The 14,267-nt window shown below is 40.5% G+C and overlaps 1 protein-coding gene across 1 annotated transcript in view; it reads right to left on the bottom strand.

The window, feature by feature from the left end:
- Nucleotides 1-1,832: 1,832 nt before the first annotated feature.
- The window catches only part of LOC128867349 (protein Optix), a 62,275-nt gene continuing 49,840 nt past the window's right edge, over nucleotides 1,833-14,267 (bottom strand). The window contains exon 4 of the mRNA XM_054108496.1: nucleotides 1,833-3,952. Coding sequence (XP_053964471.1) covers nucleotides 3,229-3,952 — 724 coding nt within the window. The 3' untranslated portion in view covers nucleotides 1,833-3,228. The remainder of the gene's footprint in view (nucleotides 3,953-14,267) is intronic.

Below are 14,267 nucleotides of genomic sequence, written 5' to 3'. Positions count from 1 at the left end.
TTCGGGGCGAACGTAGACATTTTTGACGTCAGATAAAAAAGGATCTTTATGCTTAAAACGAATGCCAACTACTGCGATCGAGACCTCACATATACACCTTCAAATCACCAGTATATTACCAGAGCGAACACAAAAATAGTATCAGCAGCAACACCACTTCTACGAAATTTATTCCAATATCCAATTATTCCCATCGCAATAGTGGCAAGGAACAAAAGATATCTCATTGAAACCTTCTGTAACATTGAATTTCGTGCAAAATCAGTAGGCCTTAGAATAAATGAAGGCAAAACTAAATATCTGAAGGTCTCCCGCAGCGAAGAAAGACGAAGCCCTGAAAACATTCAAATCGGGACATTAACCTTTGAAGGTGTTCAACACTTCAAATATTTGGGAGTGTTAATAAAAAATGGCAACAGTAGTTACGACACAATACAAGACAGAATAATGGCAGCAAACAAAGCATAGGTATTACGCCCACACAAAATTGCTGAAGTCCAAATAACTGCTCACACGTGAATGTAAACTCCGCCTCTACCAGTCAATAATACTACCGGTGCTGTCCTACGGCTGCGAGTGCTAGACATTGACTAGCAAAGGCGAAAATAGCTTAAGAGTTTTCGAACGATGAGTTGCTAAACTTATGCCAGGGAGAAGACACCGTGAAATACATTAAATCCCAAAGGCTTCGATGGTTAGGGCACACTGCGCGCATAGAAGACTTCTTCTTAATCGGCGTATCCATGCTGGATGTTCGCGATTACATACAAACGTCATTGTGATCTTAGTCGTACGGTTGTCAGGTCATATTATTAATGATTTCATTATATTTTTGTCTGTTTTTCGCTGTTGTTGTTAGTTCGCCGATTGTTTTGAGGCCTGTCCACTCTTTGATGTTGTCTAGCCATGTCATTTTCTTCCTACCAGTTCCTCTTTGTCCTTCAATTTTTCCTTGCATCAGCAGTTTTAAAATATCATACTTGTCACCTCTTGTTATGTGTCCGAAATAAGCGACTTTCCTACTTTTTATGTCCATAAGCATGTTCCTAGCGGTTTGCATTCTATTTAGCACTACGTCATTTGATATTTTGTCATTCCAGCTTATTTTCAACATTTTTCTGTAACACCACATTTCGAAAGATTCTAGTCGGTGGATGCTTACGGTTTTCAGTGTCCAGGCCTCGCATCCATATAAGAGTGTTGACCATACATAACATTTTAAAAATCTTGTCTTTAACCCGTTTGGTATGTCCCGGCGTGTCAGTAACTTTTTGATCTTCATGAAGGCTGTTCTAGCCATTTCTATTCTCCCTCTTATCTCCTGATCATGGTCCCATTGGTCATTCAGCCACACCACCCAAATACCGGAAACGTTTTACTCTTTCTATTGTTTTGCCACCTATGGTTAGTCTCGCATAGGAATAGTCTCTGCTGCTTTTATTTACAATAATAAATTTGGTTTTGTCAATATTTATGTTTAGCCCGAAGTCTTTGCTGTGTTTTTCAACTTTGTGGAAGACAGCCGCCCCCAAAAATCTTTTTAATCAACGAACTGTCTAATGACCCGAGCCCGAGGATGTCCAAGCCATAGCCGACCTGAAAAAGCTACGAGTTAGGAGCTGGAGATCTGTTGCTATGGACCGTGCAGATTGGAAGAGTATTGTGGATGAAGCTAAAGCTCACCCTGAGCTGTAATCGCTACCTGATGATGATGATGTTCCAATAGAAAAGAACAACTAAAAAATAGAGTTACTTCTTGCGGGAAATCAGCACGAAATAAAAAAACCAAGCGCTCTCTAAACTGAATTTCCAAATAAAAATTCCCAATCTCGTTTGGTATTTGTATTTTATGTTATTTCAACTCATTTATTGCATTCTAATGATAAGCTATATGTATATTATATTTTTGGGTCTTACGATCTATTTACATTGACTCACTCAAAATTAACATGCGATTTATATATAATATTTAGTTTTTCTCATTCCAACTTGAGATATTTACTTGCGTTACCTACAAAACAGTTGAAGTTGTGCGAAATGTAAAATACATTTAATAACTAAACATAAATCGTAAAAGTTACGAATACAAATAATCGAAAAGTGAATACCACATAATATGAATATAAGTAGATTAATTAATTGTAATATTTCCACTGGTCAGCGCGCGACTTTAACAATTTATTTAACTCGTACCTCCACGAACTCCAGCTGCTGTGCATGCATCTATGTATGTATGTATGTATGCGCTTTGGGATATGAATTAATTACTCAGCATACATATTTTAGAATCATTTGATCACGCGATGTAAGCCACACCACCACCCACACACATATTTATGGTATGTATAACATTTTGTAATGAAAAAATATTCTGTACAGTAAAAGGCTAATACTATTTGAAATTCTCTTAAAATGTCGTATGTGTGCGTGTATGGTGAATCCTCCTCCCCCTTGATTTAATTTGGAGCAAAACTTCTCAAAATTCATATTGCGCCTATGGTGAATTATAAATTATTTTAATATTGATTGCACCCAAGGATGATAGATACCAGGTTTGCTCGTTAGGTATGGTGCAAAAAAAATTTGAGGGGAACTTTGAATGCTACGACATTCGTTTTGTGTTTGACAGAATTTCGCTTTAGCTTAGAGAAATACAGAACGAATGACGTCGGCATATCAATCAAATTCGCTCAGAGCCGAATAGCTGTCTGCTAGGCAGTACACCTCTAAAAATCTTTTCACCATGGATTGCACCTATGCAGGCACGGGGAAAAAATATTTTTTTTAAATTTTACTATTCAACTTTGTATTCTACAGTTTTGCCTCCGCTGAGAAACTTTCAAGTGAGTAACTCATGTCTCGAATACAAACATTTCTCTTCAGAAACACAGCAGTAGCTCCAAATGAAATTATGATGGATACCCAATGAAAATATCTCCTTCTTTTTGCCAACGATTTTTTTTATTGAACATAGAATAGGAAAGTAAAGTTTTTCTTCAACATTTAACCACTTTTGAGTTATCCAAATATTATTTTATCAAACGAAAATCTCTAAAATATGCAAACCAGTTCGATAAAAGCTAAAAAATGGGAAATCGAATTAATAAAATGGCGCATCCTTCAAACAATACACACACACTTCAGACAGGGTTCCGCTTGGGGAGTTCTACTACAAAGTTATACTGTTGTCGAGTATTAGTGCTTGTATGGGTGCCGACGGCTGTTGTATCATGTGATCTCCGGTGGCGCGGCATCGTGATTGTTGTGCGGTAAGTCCGGCGACGTGGAGAATGGTCGATGCAGCAGCTGTGCGCTATGGTGATGATGTTGGTACGCAGAAGTGTCCTGTAATGCCGCAACGGTATTCAGTGTCGCCGCTATGCTGTTGGCGGTGGAGTTGAGCTTTTCTGGAGAATTGACGCGAATTTTCGGTGGTGTGCAATCCACCGCATAAGCAGGTGGCGGATAATTGATGGCGACGTGCAGGTGGCTGCCATTCAAGCTATGCGCCTGAGCTGGCAATTGTGGTTGTGGCCTGATGACGATCGGCTGTATCGGGAATTGTTGGGACATTTCCTTGAGATTGCTAAAACTTTGCAAATAACAACCGGCATTGAAGAGGCTGGTGGCTGTGTCCAATTTAAAAGGTGGCAAGCAGGTGGATAGCGGTGCGGTTGTGGCGTATGTGGATGCTGCTACCAAATGGCTGGCCGATATAGAGGTGGCCAAGTCGCGTGGTTTATCATCATCAATGCTGAGACTCTCTTCGCGATCGTTGGCGCCATTCGATGTGGAGCCCGGACTGTGTTGTAGTTGTATACTACTAGGAACAGGTGAGTGGGTGCCCAATGAAATGTCCGAGTCTGATGTGTCCGATGCTATTGGAGAAGGAACTCCTTCCGGTCGACGACTTCGACAGAGGTGGCCGGAATTGTTTTGATTATGTTGTATTCTGAAACGAATGAGAACGAAAGTTAGAAGTTTAGTTTCGTACAAATACATTTACATACATATGTACATATGTATAAGTTTTCAATAAGATATCTCCTTTTTGTGTAAGATTAACATGGGTGGCCGCCGTAGTCGAAAAAGTTGTTTCTAATAGCAGTCGGTCCTCGGCAGGCAACAACAAATCTCCGAGTGTATTTCAGCCATGAAACAGAGCCTTATAAAAAAGAAAACAGAAACGATCTGCCGTTTGGAGTCCCTCCATTTGTGAAACAACATCAAGACGCACACCACAAATAGGAGGAGAAGGTCGGCCAAACACTGACAAAGGGTGTAAGCGCCAATTATATACTTATATACACCAATTACCAACACATTTAGCAATCCACAAAGCTGAGGGTCTTTCATTCTAATGCCAAATGAACTTCTTCACGGTGCCTTGTAAGACACCCTCCTGTTGCACATTTGCCCCGGTCTTAACCCCTTTTTTCCAGAAATGAAGAGATATGACGCCTTTACAAGACACTCCCCACGAAACCATTACGGAGGCAGGATGGTGGCCACGCTGAACCTTTGGAACAACATTTTTTGGGTCTTTAGATTTTGTAATTTTGTTTAAAAAAAAACTTCTTCAGCAGTGAAAATTGTCTCATCTGTTAAAAGAATATTTTCATGGCCATTGAGCGCATGCCTCCGAAGAAGCTGCTTGCATCTGTCGAGTCTAATTTTCTTCAAGCGCGTTGTCAAAAGATTAAAATGTGAGCGACGAAAGGCTTTCATGTGGAGATCATCTTTTAATTAGTCTTGACATGGATCTGGTCGATACATTCATTTGCCTGGACATGATTTTCTGCTTTCTAAGGGGATTTCTGCGAATTCCTTCCCAAACGGCTTTTATGGCTGCACTGGTTCGAAGCACTTGAGGACGACAACTTTTGTTTTTTTTTTCGTTTCCACGATAGTCGGTTCTACGTTACCGAAACGACCCGGATTTATATCCGGCCAAGGACTTTCACTCCAGCAGTATTCCCCGTATGTAGGTTAGGTTAGGTTGAAGCGGTTGTCCTGTGCGACACACTCAGACTCATAGCCCATTGTGATGCTGCGTGGGGAGCTTGTCCCTCTCTCTCCTAAAACCAGTGTGTGCTTTTCAAAAATTTTAAAATATCTCTGATTTCTGTAGAACTGAGGTCTTCCAACTCATTAAAAAATTGTCTACCCAGAATAGTAAACCTGCGTCTGGATAGAGCAGGACAGTGGCACAGTAGGTGCGAGATTGTCTCTTCCTCGTCCTCATCTAGACAACTTCTACAGAAGTCATGTGTTTGCACACCGATCCGTTGGGCGTGTCTACCTATTAGGCAGTGCCCCGTTATGACTGAGATCAATGTGCTAAGACAGTGTTTATTTTGGCTTCGCAGTGATTCTGTGCGCTTAGCATTTAGAGTCGGCTACAGTTGACGGGCGATTTTGCAGGTGGCTTCATTACGCCATCTTTCGTTTGCTTTCTTTACAATTTCATCAAGGATGAGTAGTTTACATGTTTGTAAGGGTATCCCTATGTCATTATCTATGTACTCATCAGACAATTTAGTGCCGAGTCTCGCTAGTTCATCGGCTCTACAGTTACCCTCAATGTCGCGGTGGCCAGGAACCCATGTTACCTTTAGGTGAAATGACTCAGCCATCTCGTTAAGAGATGTGCGGCATTTCATGGCTACCTTAGAGGTTGTCGACTGTTTTGTGAGGGATTTTATCGCCGCTTGGCTATCAGTGAAAATGTAGATATCATTTCCGGATATCGCGTCACACTGTATCAGTGTCGCGGCTTTTATTATTGCCATCAGTTCAGCCTGAAAGACACTACAGTAGTCGGTGAGCCGAAAACTGAAAGAGATCCCCAGTTGTTCGGAATATACACCTCCGCCCACCCTGCCCTCGAGCTTTGAGCCATCTGTGTATACATGGATGGACTCGCCCTGTCTCACATCGTCCCCGTTCCCACTCTTCCCTCGAGGGTAGGAGGGTCGTAAACGATGTAATGGCAAGTATAGGCGGGAGTGCATAGTCCACCAGTCCGGGAAGCCCCAAAGTGCCAGCCAGGATTTTACTGTGACCATAATCCGTGTTTGACCAATTATTTAGAGTGTTCAGCCTTATTGCCGCACTGCGTACGTTATATTATATATTGCCTGTCGCTTACAGTGCTTGCGATGGTGTGGTTTACATGGCGCTGGTTATCAGAACAGATCGGCTAGTCTTTGAACCTTGTCAAGTTTCTTGATGTTCACATCCTTCTGAAGGGCATCCCACCATATTACAATACCATAGTAGAGAATTGGCCTAACCACTGCTGTGTAGAGCCAATGTATCATTCTGGGTTCCAATCCCCATTTCTTCCCAATAAGCTTTCCGCAGTGTACATTTCGGTCATAGCTTTACGTGCTCTGTCTGCGACTGTGAGCCCCAAATTTAGCTTCCTATCTAGTACAAGTCCTAGATATTTTGCCCTTTCTGTTACTCTAAGTGGTTTCCCTCCTAGGAATAGTTGTTGCAGAGCAGGTGTTTGTGTTTCCTACTAAAAAGTATCAGATCGGTTTTTTCCGGATTTACTTCTAGTCCTCGATTTTTACACCAAAGTGATAATCTGTTGAGAGATTTTTGTTGGAGATCACATAATGTTGGAAGCTGTCTCCTCGAGATTGCTATTACAATATCATCGGCATATGATATTATTTTACCTCCAATTTTTTCAAGTTCTTGTAGTAAGTATGGGGAATGTTTATACTTCCACTTCTTTTTCTGTCTGTCACTTCAGACGTTTGGGAAAAACAATTGATCGTGCGGTAAACAAACAGTCTCGAAATATTAAGTTTTTTCAGCAATTGGTAAATCTCATTTGCCCTTTTATCACACTTTTGTAATGCAATCACAGCAATGCGATATTCCTAAGCTCCCCACTCCATTGCAAACAAGCGAAATTTGCCACGAAACTGAGTATAATTTATGAGTAGACAATGCATACGAACGAAAGCAAAAATAATGGAACTTTTTTCTGCGAATTTGTTCTTGCCGTATGCATTGTAAATTTTGTCACAGAATTTATGGCAAGACAAGGCTCGTTCGATTGATTATGAAAAATCTTCTTTGTTAAAACAGTCGGATATTATTTTTGTGTTTGTATGCATGCTTTGCTATTAATATTGTGGGTAGCCATGATCGATCAACAAATGCAAGAAAATAACTGACGGCTTAGTAATTACTTTTCTTTACATATAATAGTAAGTGGACACATGCAACTGCAGCTGTGATGAATGCACCCTTGCAGCCGCGTGTGTGGCCCGAGCAAGTCCGTTATACGAATAAGCGCTCATTCCACGAAAACAACTTCAAACACTTAGAATTAGAGGCTTTTCCCAATTAATTAAGTGGTTAGATAAAATTGCACCTACTTCCGCTTGGAAAATTCCCAAAGGCTAACTAACCGACCTGCACCATGGGGGCCAACGAAAATGGTTATTGAAGGCTTTCTCAATAGCAGATTACAGCGATAGGTACAATAAATAAACACACGAGTAGGTTCTTGTACGTTTTGTTGTTTTTTTTTTTCAAATACAACACAAATGGAAAGAAAATCCAAGTAATTTGGACGATTTCACGGATTTAAGCATGCATGTAATTTCCTCGAGCAGCTTTTCAAGAATTTGTTCCCACATTATTATCATCGACGGTCGATGGGCTCAGCTTCGACATGGAATGCGGCTTTTACGCGTGTGGGGAAAAACTAACTTATCTCTCTCTTGGTGTGAGTATTCGTGCTTTGTAGGTATGTATGCGCGCGCATTTCTTATCTCACACGTTGATTTCGACAATCCTGAGAATATTTCTAAGTGTACTCGCTCAGACCCAAGCAGTTGAAGAAAGAACTTTGCGCTATTAAGCGATTAACACATTTCAGCGTTTTAGGAATCTAAGATTTTCTACATCTCAATACATTCGTTTGCTGCACTCATCCATTCAACTTTAATACGATTCCATTTCGTTGCCATCAGATTGAAGGTCAAAGCAAAGGGGTAACCGCGCGAATAGCAGGGCACTGCTTAAATAAAAATGCGCTTGCAATGTGTTGTTTTTTATATATAAGAAGTAGAATGTAGAGTGGAAGAGTAAAATGAAAAAACTTTGATTTGCTGCTTTGTCGTATGCGAGACTTTTTAAGGTGCGATCATATTACCAATTCAACCTCTTCACTTCACTGAGTATTATAAGAATGCTTGACATGAGCCGATTAAAAATTTCCAAGTTTTGAATTTCAATATTTCGGTACGAAACGGCAAGACGTCAGCCAGCCTACAAGCCACGCAGTCAGGCTGTGCGGCAGTTAGCCAGTGTCGACTTCCGCCCGAGTGCCAATCGAGTTGGCCAACCAATGGAATCGTAATAATGATGTGTCGCTTAGGTAGGTGCCAGTGTATCGCATTTCACAAAATCCTTACTCTATTATTTGTATGTATGTTTAGTCAATTGTGTGGAAAATATTGTTGTTTTTATACGTTAAAGTTCGAAATTGGACTGGCAAATGCTGACGCTATACAACGTCTTAATTTTAATCAGAAGTTAGTATTAATTACGGCCAAATAACCTTGAAAGCAACTTCTTTTGTCACTTACAATGCAAAGATTACGCCGATCTCGTGCCCAAAGTGAGGCGAGTAAGATGATCTGGGAGGACAGGTAGCCAGCCAGCCAACCAAACAACCAACCAACCAGCCATGGTTCCAAACTGAATGAAGTCGTTGCGAAATAAGCGCAAGAGTAGCTGAAGATACCGATGGGTAGAGTTTAAAGTTGATGGAGCATTCGGCATACGACTGAGTGTACATACAATAAGCTGCTTTCGATTCCCCAGCGGTGATTAAAAAAAAAACACAAAATCCCTTGAATGCAACGTTGCATATGATTTGGCGGCACTGTATTATTTTCGTTTTGACAAACTGTTAGAACTCGTATAAAATAGCATTGCTTTTCAAAGAGCCGCGCCTGATAGTACGCAAAATGGTTTGATCCCTCCTAAGATAGCCAAAAGACAAGCGACCTGTTCCTCACGACATGTCACAAAGTGTTATGCAATTCCATTGTGTCTAGAGTATGAAAAAAATATAAAAAATGCCCCCTATTTAAAGCAAAAAATATATAAAATTATTTTCTAATAGCGGTCTCCCCCTCGGCAGGCAATGGCAAACCTCCGAGTGTATTTCTGCCATGAAAAAGCTCCTCATAAAAATATCTGCCGTTCGGAGTCGCCTTAAAACTGTAGGCCCCTCCATTTGTGGAACAACATCAAGACACACGCAACAAATAGGAAGAGGAGCTCGGCCAAACACCTAACAGAAGTGCACGCGCCAACTATTTATTGTATTTATTTTTTATACTTGGAAGCACGGGCCCAATCATATCTTGGGCTTGTGAGTTAAGCGACTATATAGGGTATACCGATAACAGGTGTTATTGGTGAATGGATCGCGCTATCGAGAGATGCTTAACGATTTTTTATGGTCGGAATTGAATGGTATTGAACTGGCCAACATTTATTTTCAATAAGACGGCTCTAAGTGCCACACAAACAACGAAACCATTGATCTTTTACGGGGAAAAGTTTCCGGGCCGGGTTATCTCTCGAAGAGGTGACCACAATTGGCCACCGAGATCTTGTGATTTAACACCTTTTAACACTTTCTTTGGGGCCACGTGAAAGAGAAGGTCTACGCCAACAGCCCAGAGTCGATTCAAGACCTCAAAGATGGAATTCGTGAGGCTATCGAGGGCGAGGATATAGGGTAGCCACTTTGCAATTCGGTTATGGAAAATTTCATGAAAGGGATATTGTCCTGTAAGCGTGGTCATGATGGTCATTTGCCTGATATTATTTGCCACTATCAACGGCACACCATAGCATTTTTCTTTGAATATCAAAATAGCGCCTCTTAAAAAAACCTTTTAAAGAAAGTCGCTAGATCTTCGATAAATTGTAGTTCCACTACGTATAAATTTACCACAGGCGAGCAGCGAAGCGTTTTTTGTTAAAACTTAACCTTTATAAAATATGTAAAGGGTGGTTAAATTTTAAGGGCCGATATTGAATGTGAACCACACCTAAACGTTAAGCTTTTTTCTGCATTTCATTTGACATTTTTCAATTTCAGACTAATTCAATTTGAACCATGGAAAGATACACAATCGAGCAACGCGTTTAAGTTATTCAGGCTTCTTATGAAAACGGGCGTTCAAATCAAAATGCATATCGCGCACTTCGAGAACTTAATCGTCCAAATGTGCGTACAATCGGAAAAATTGTGCAAAAGTTTGAGCAAACCGGTTCTGTAGGAGATGTGAAAACACCAGTGCATGTTCGTACAGCTCGTACTGCAGAAAACATTGCTGCAGTTCGCGATAGTGTGGTTGAAGAGCCGTCCACCTCAACTCGTCGTCGTGCCCAACAATTGCATCTCTCACGCTCGTCGTTGATGAACATTATGCATAAAGACTTGCATTTACACGCCTTCATTGTGCAATTGACTCAAGAACTAAAGCCTCTTGACCATTTCAAGCGTCGTCAATGGTCAGAATGGTGGCAACAGAAATGTCAACAGTGAATGACAAATTTTCGAAGGAAATCATCTTAAGTGACGAGGCACATTTTCACCTCAGTGGATTCGTCAATAAGCAGAATTGCCGCATTTGGGCGAATGTTAATCCAAGAGTGATTGCCGAAAAACCAATGCACCCACAAAGAGTGACTGTTTGGTGCGGCTTATGGGCCGGCGGCATCATTGGGCCGTATTTTTTCCAAAATGAGGCCGGTCAGGCAGTTACTGTGAATAGTGTTCGCTATCGTGAGATCCTCTCAACGAACTTTTTATGGCCCGAATTGCAAGATATGGATGTGGACGATATGTGGTTTCAACAGGACGGTGCCACTTGTCACACAGCTAACGAAACAATGGCTCTTTTGCGCGAAAAATTTGATGGCCGAATAATCTCACGTCGCGGCGATGTCAATTGGCCGCCAAGATAATGTGATTTGACACCGCTGGACTTCTTTCTTTGGGGTTATTTGAAAGAAAAGGTGTACGTCGATAAGCCAGCAACAGTTCAAGAGCTAAAGGATGAGATAATTCAGCTCATTAACGGCATAGAACCTCAATTATGCCTCAGCGTCATCGAAAATTTGGACCATCGGATGGAGGTGTGCCGCCGAGGCCGATATTTTGTTCCATACGTAATTGAGTAATATCAATATTATCATAATAAAGAGAAATGATAATAGTTTCATAAAAAAGTTGTATTTTCTTCAAAATCAACACCAGGCCTTAAAACTTAACCACCCTTTATATAAGAATGCTTTCTAGTGAAACTAATCACAGGTTGCTCATTGCCAGCTATGACTTCCTGCAATTTTTCACCAAAATTTCAAACTTTTTAATCAGAATTTTTTAGAATTATTTTGAGTATGTAGTTTATTAAAATAAAAAAAAAAGTATACAAAATATGATGGATTCTTGACTATAGTTTTGGATAACAGTAGCCATTTTCTGCCACATAAAAAAATGTTCAAACCTAGTTTGTATGGAAGAAAATGCGCGACAATGTTATATGATATTCACCTGAATGCTTAAAAGCTAAAGAGGCTACAATCCTTCATCAACAAATGCCTCCGCATTATCTGCAGAATATTCTAGCCAAACACCATCAGTAACGACGCACTGTGGATATTAACGAACGAGGAACCTATCCTTAGGCAAATCAAACGCAGAAAGTGGCCATGGATAGGTCGCACACTGAGAAAACCACCAGATAGCTTTACGAGGATGGCACTGGATTAGAACCCGCAAGGGAGCAGAGGTCGCGGTCGACCAAAAAACGCTTGGAGAAGGTGCGCGAACTAGCAGATGTCGACAGCTCATGGGACGGTGCAATAACAACAGCATAGAACCGTGTACGATGGAAGAGTCTTGTCGAGGCCCCCTGGCATATTGCATAAATACTTTTCGAGGTGCGTTCATGTAACAGTGCGTGTAAAAGTTGAAATTTCAGCGCTTCGTATATTTTATCACTTTGGCAAATTTTCTTATTATTTAAATACATATATACACCTGAGTTGTTTGATCTTATTTAAGGGGGGATCCTGCTTTAGAGGCTTCAAAAAATCGATTTTTTCGTGGATTTTTTTGTGAAGGAAAAAAATATTCGATTGGAACGAAACTTTCAGGTTTTATTGTTATATACTTCAATAGTCTTCTCAAATTTTTTTTTATTAAAATATATGTCATATTATGTCTGGTACAAGCATTTTGCCGAGGCGTCTCGAGTGTGCTTGTGGTGTGCGGCGGGAAAGATGCAGGTCGCAATTTTCATGTGAAACCAAACACCCACAAAATTTTTTATTTTAGTATAGTATAGCTTCAAGTTAAACCAAGAAAATTAAACAAAAAGTGAGAAATTCAACAATTTTTCGCTAATTAAAAAAAAAATCATTTTTTTTGGAAAAACAAATTCACTTTACATTGTTTAAAAAGTGGGTTAATCATAACTTTCTTAAGGTTTTTTAGGTTCAGCTAAAAGATAATTTAATTCCCAATGCAATCAATGTTATCTCGTTTCGATAGGACGTTTAACTTATTCCTTATCTTTCTCGCCAATTAGGAAAAATCGTAAAAATAAAAAACCGAGAAATCGCGCGTCAAAGTTTTTGTATATAAAAAATCCGCTCGTATAGGTACCTGCTCGACGCTTGCTCACAATTTCTTTTGTAACTGCGAAAATATTTTGAATTTGCTTCTGAAATTTTGAGGAAACATTCTTGGATAGTTTGGGAAGACATTTATGCAAAAAAAAAAAATCGATTTTTTGAAGCCTCTAAAGCAGGCCCGCCCCTTAAGAAGATAACAATGCCATAAAGAATTACAATATCAGCCAACCCGAATATTAATGAAATCACTCTTTTCCAGTTTTGTACAATAACTTTTTGACACTGATTGTTGAACGGCTTTTCTTCAAATGCCACGTATTAACTTTGAATAAATGGTTTTGTGTTCAACTCCCACTGAGCATAACTTTTCCTATTACTGCGTTGCTTGTCGTTTTAACAATTAATATACGCATGCCGTGCATGTATTTACATACATACATACATACATAGTTGTATGACGTTTTAATAAGTATGCATGCATGCATGTATGTATGTGTGCGTGTACTTGTATCACATACCTACGGTTCTCATGGATATATTAACTCAATTATATAAATGAGTTGAGTACGTCCGCTTAACATTATGAGATGGCATTCCTCACAACGGGATCTACTCTTCAGATGTGTGAAGAAAAATTCACACTACAACTGACAACACAACAATTAGGCTAGAAGCGCCGTCCGCAGCACGACATGGGGACGGAGGTGCAGCGATTCGTGGCACATTGTAAATTAAACAATTTAAAACTTCATTTGTGTCAGACGTAAATCAGACATGTGAGACATCGGCGAGTTAAAGGCTCGCGATAGCAGTAGCTGCATCGTAACGACGGCAATCGAACGTCTTTAAGATATGATGCCAAATGACTTTCAGTGCCCCTCGGTGGCTGAATGAATGTCGGTGAGTGAGTTGAAAAGGTGAAGTTGCAGAACTACAATTGGTGAAACTGTGAGCTGCAGAGCGTTCTACGCTTAACTCACGGCGCAGCAGGCATTGGCCAACAATATGAGTTATGTTATTGTCATTAATCACTCAACACGAGCAGTTGCCGCCGCTAACACTACTTACTTATTGCTCACTGATTACTGACCACCACTCACAACTCACCGCCCATGGCTCCATGATGTTGAGGCGCAAAGGTTTGCCATCAACGGAGAGGCAGCGCGCAAAGCGGCTGTGCACTGATTATTAATGTTATTTTGGGTCAGTGGAATGCGAAACGAAGAAGGCTTTGCAGTGTAGGAAGCTCAACCGATAATTATGACAGAGCAGGAGTCAGCATGATTTCGATGATGAATTTCCAACATTAGGACCCATTTGTTTCTCCTTCGCCGCACCATTTACCAATTGTTCGCCTGCCGGCCTCGCCTTCTAAAACTACTAGAAGTGCTTTTTACAGGTATGCCCAAGCGTGTAGATCTTTTTTTTTTCAACATATTTCTTCCCATCGGCACAGAACAATGCAGGGGCACAACAACGCATCGTAGTATCGCTTCAGGAGTGTCGATGTGTCGGCTTGATGACTGATTGGATTCGTGTTGAGTGAGTCTCACATTCAGCGTGCAACATTT

Source organism: Anastrepha ludens, chromosome 6 (genome assembly GCF_028408465.1).
Source record: "Anastrepha ludens isolate Willacy chromosome 6, idAnaLude1.1, whole genome shotgun sequence".
NCBI lineage: Eukaryota > Metazoa > Arthropoda > Insecta > Diptera > Tephritidae > Anastrepha > Anastrepha ludens.
Note: the sequence above shows the minus strand (reverse complement) of the source record. Positions and strands in the feature narration are given on the sequence as shown.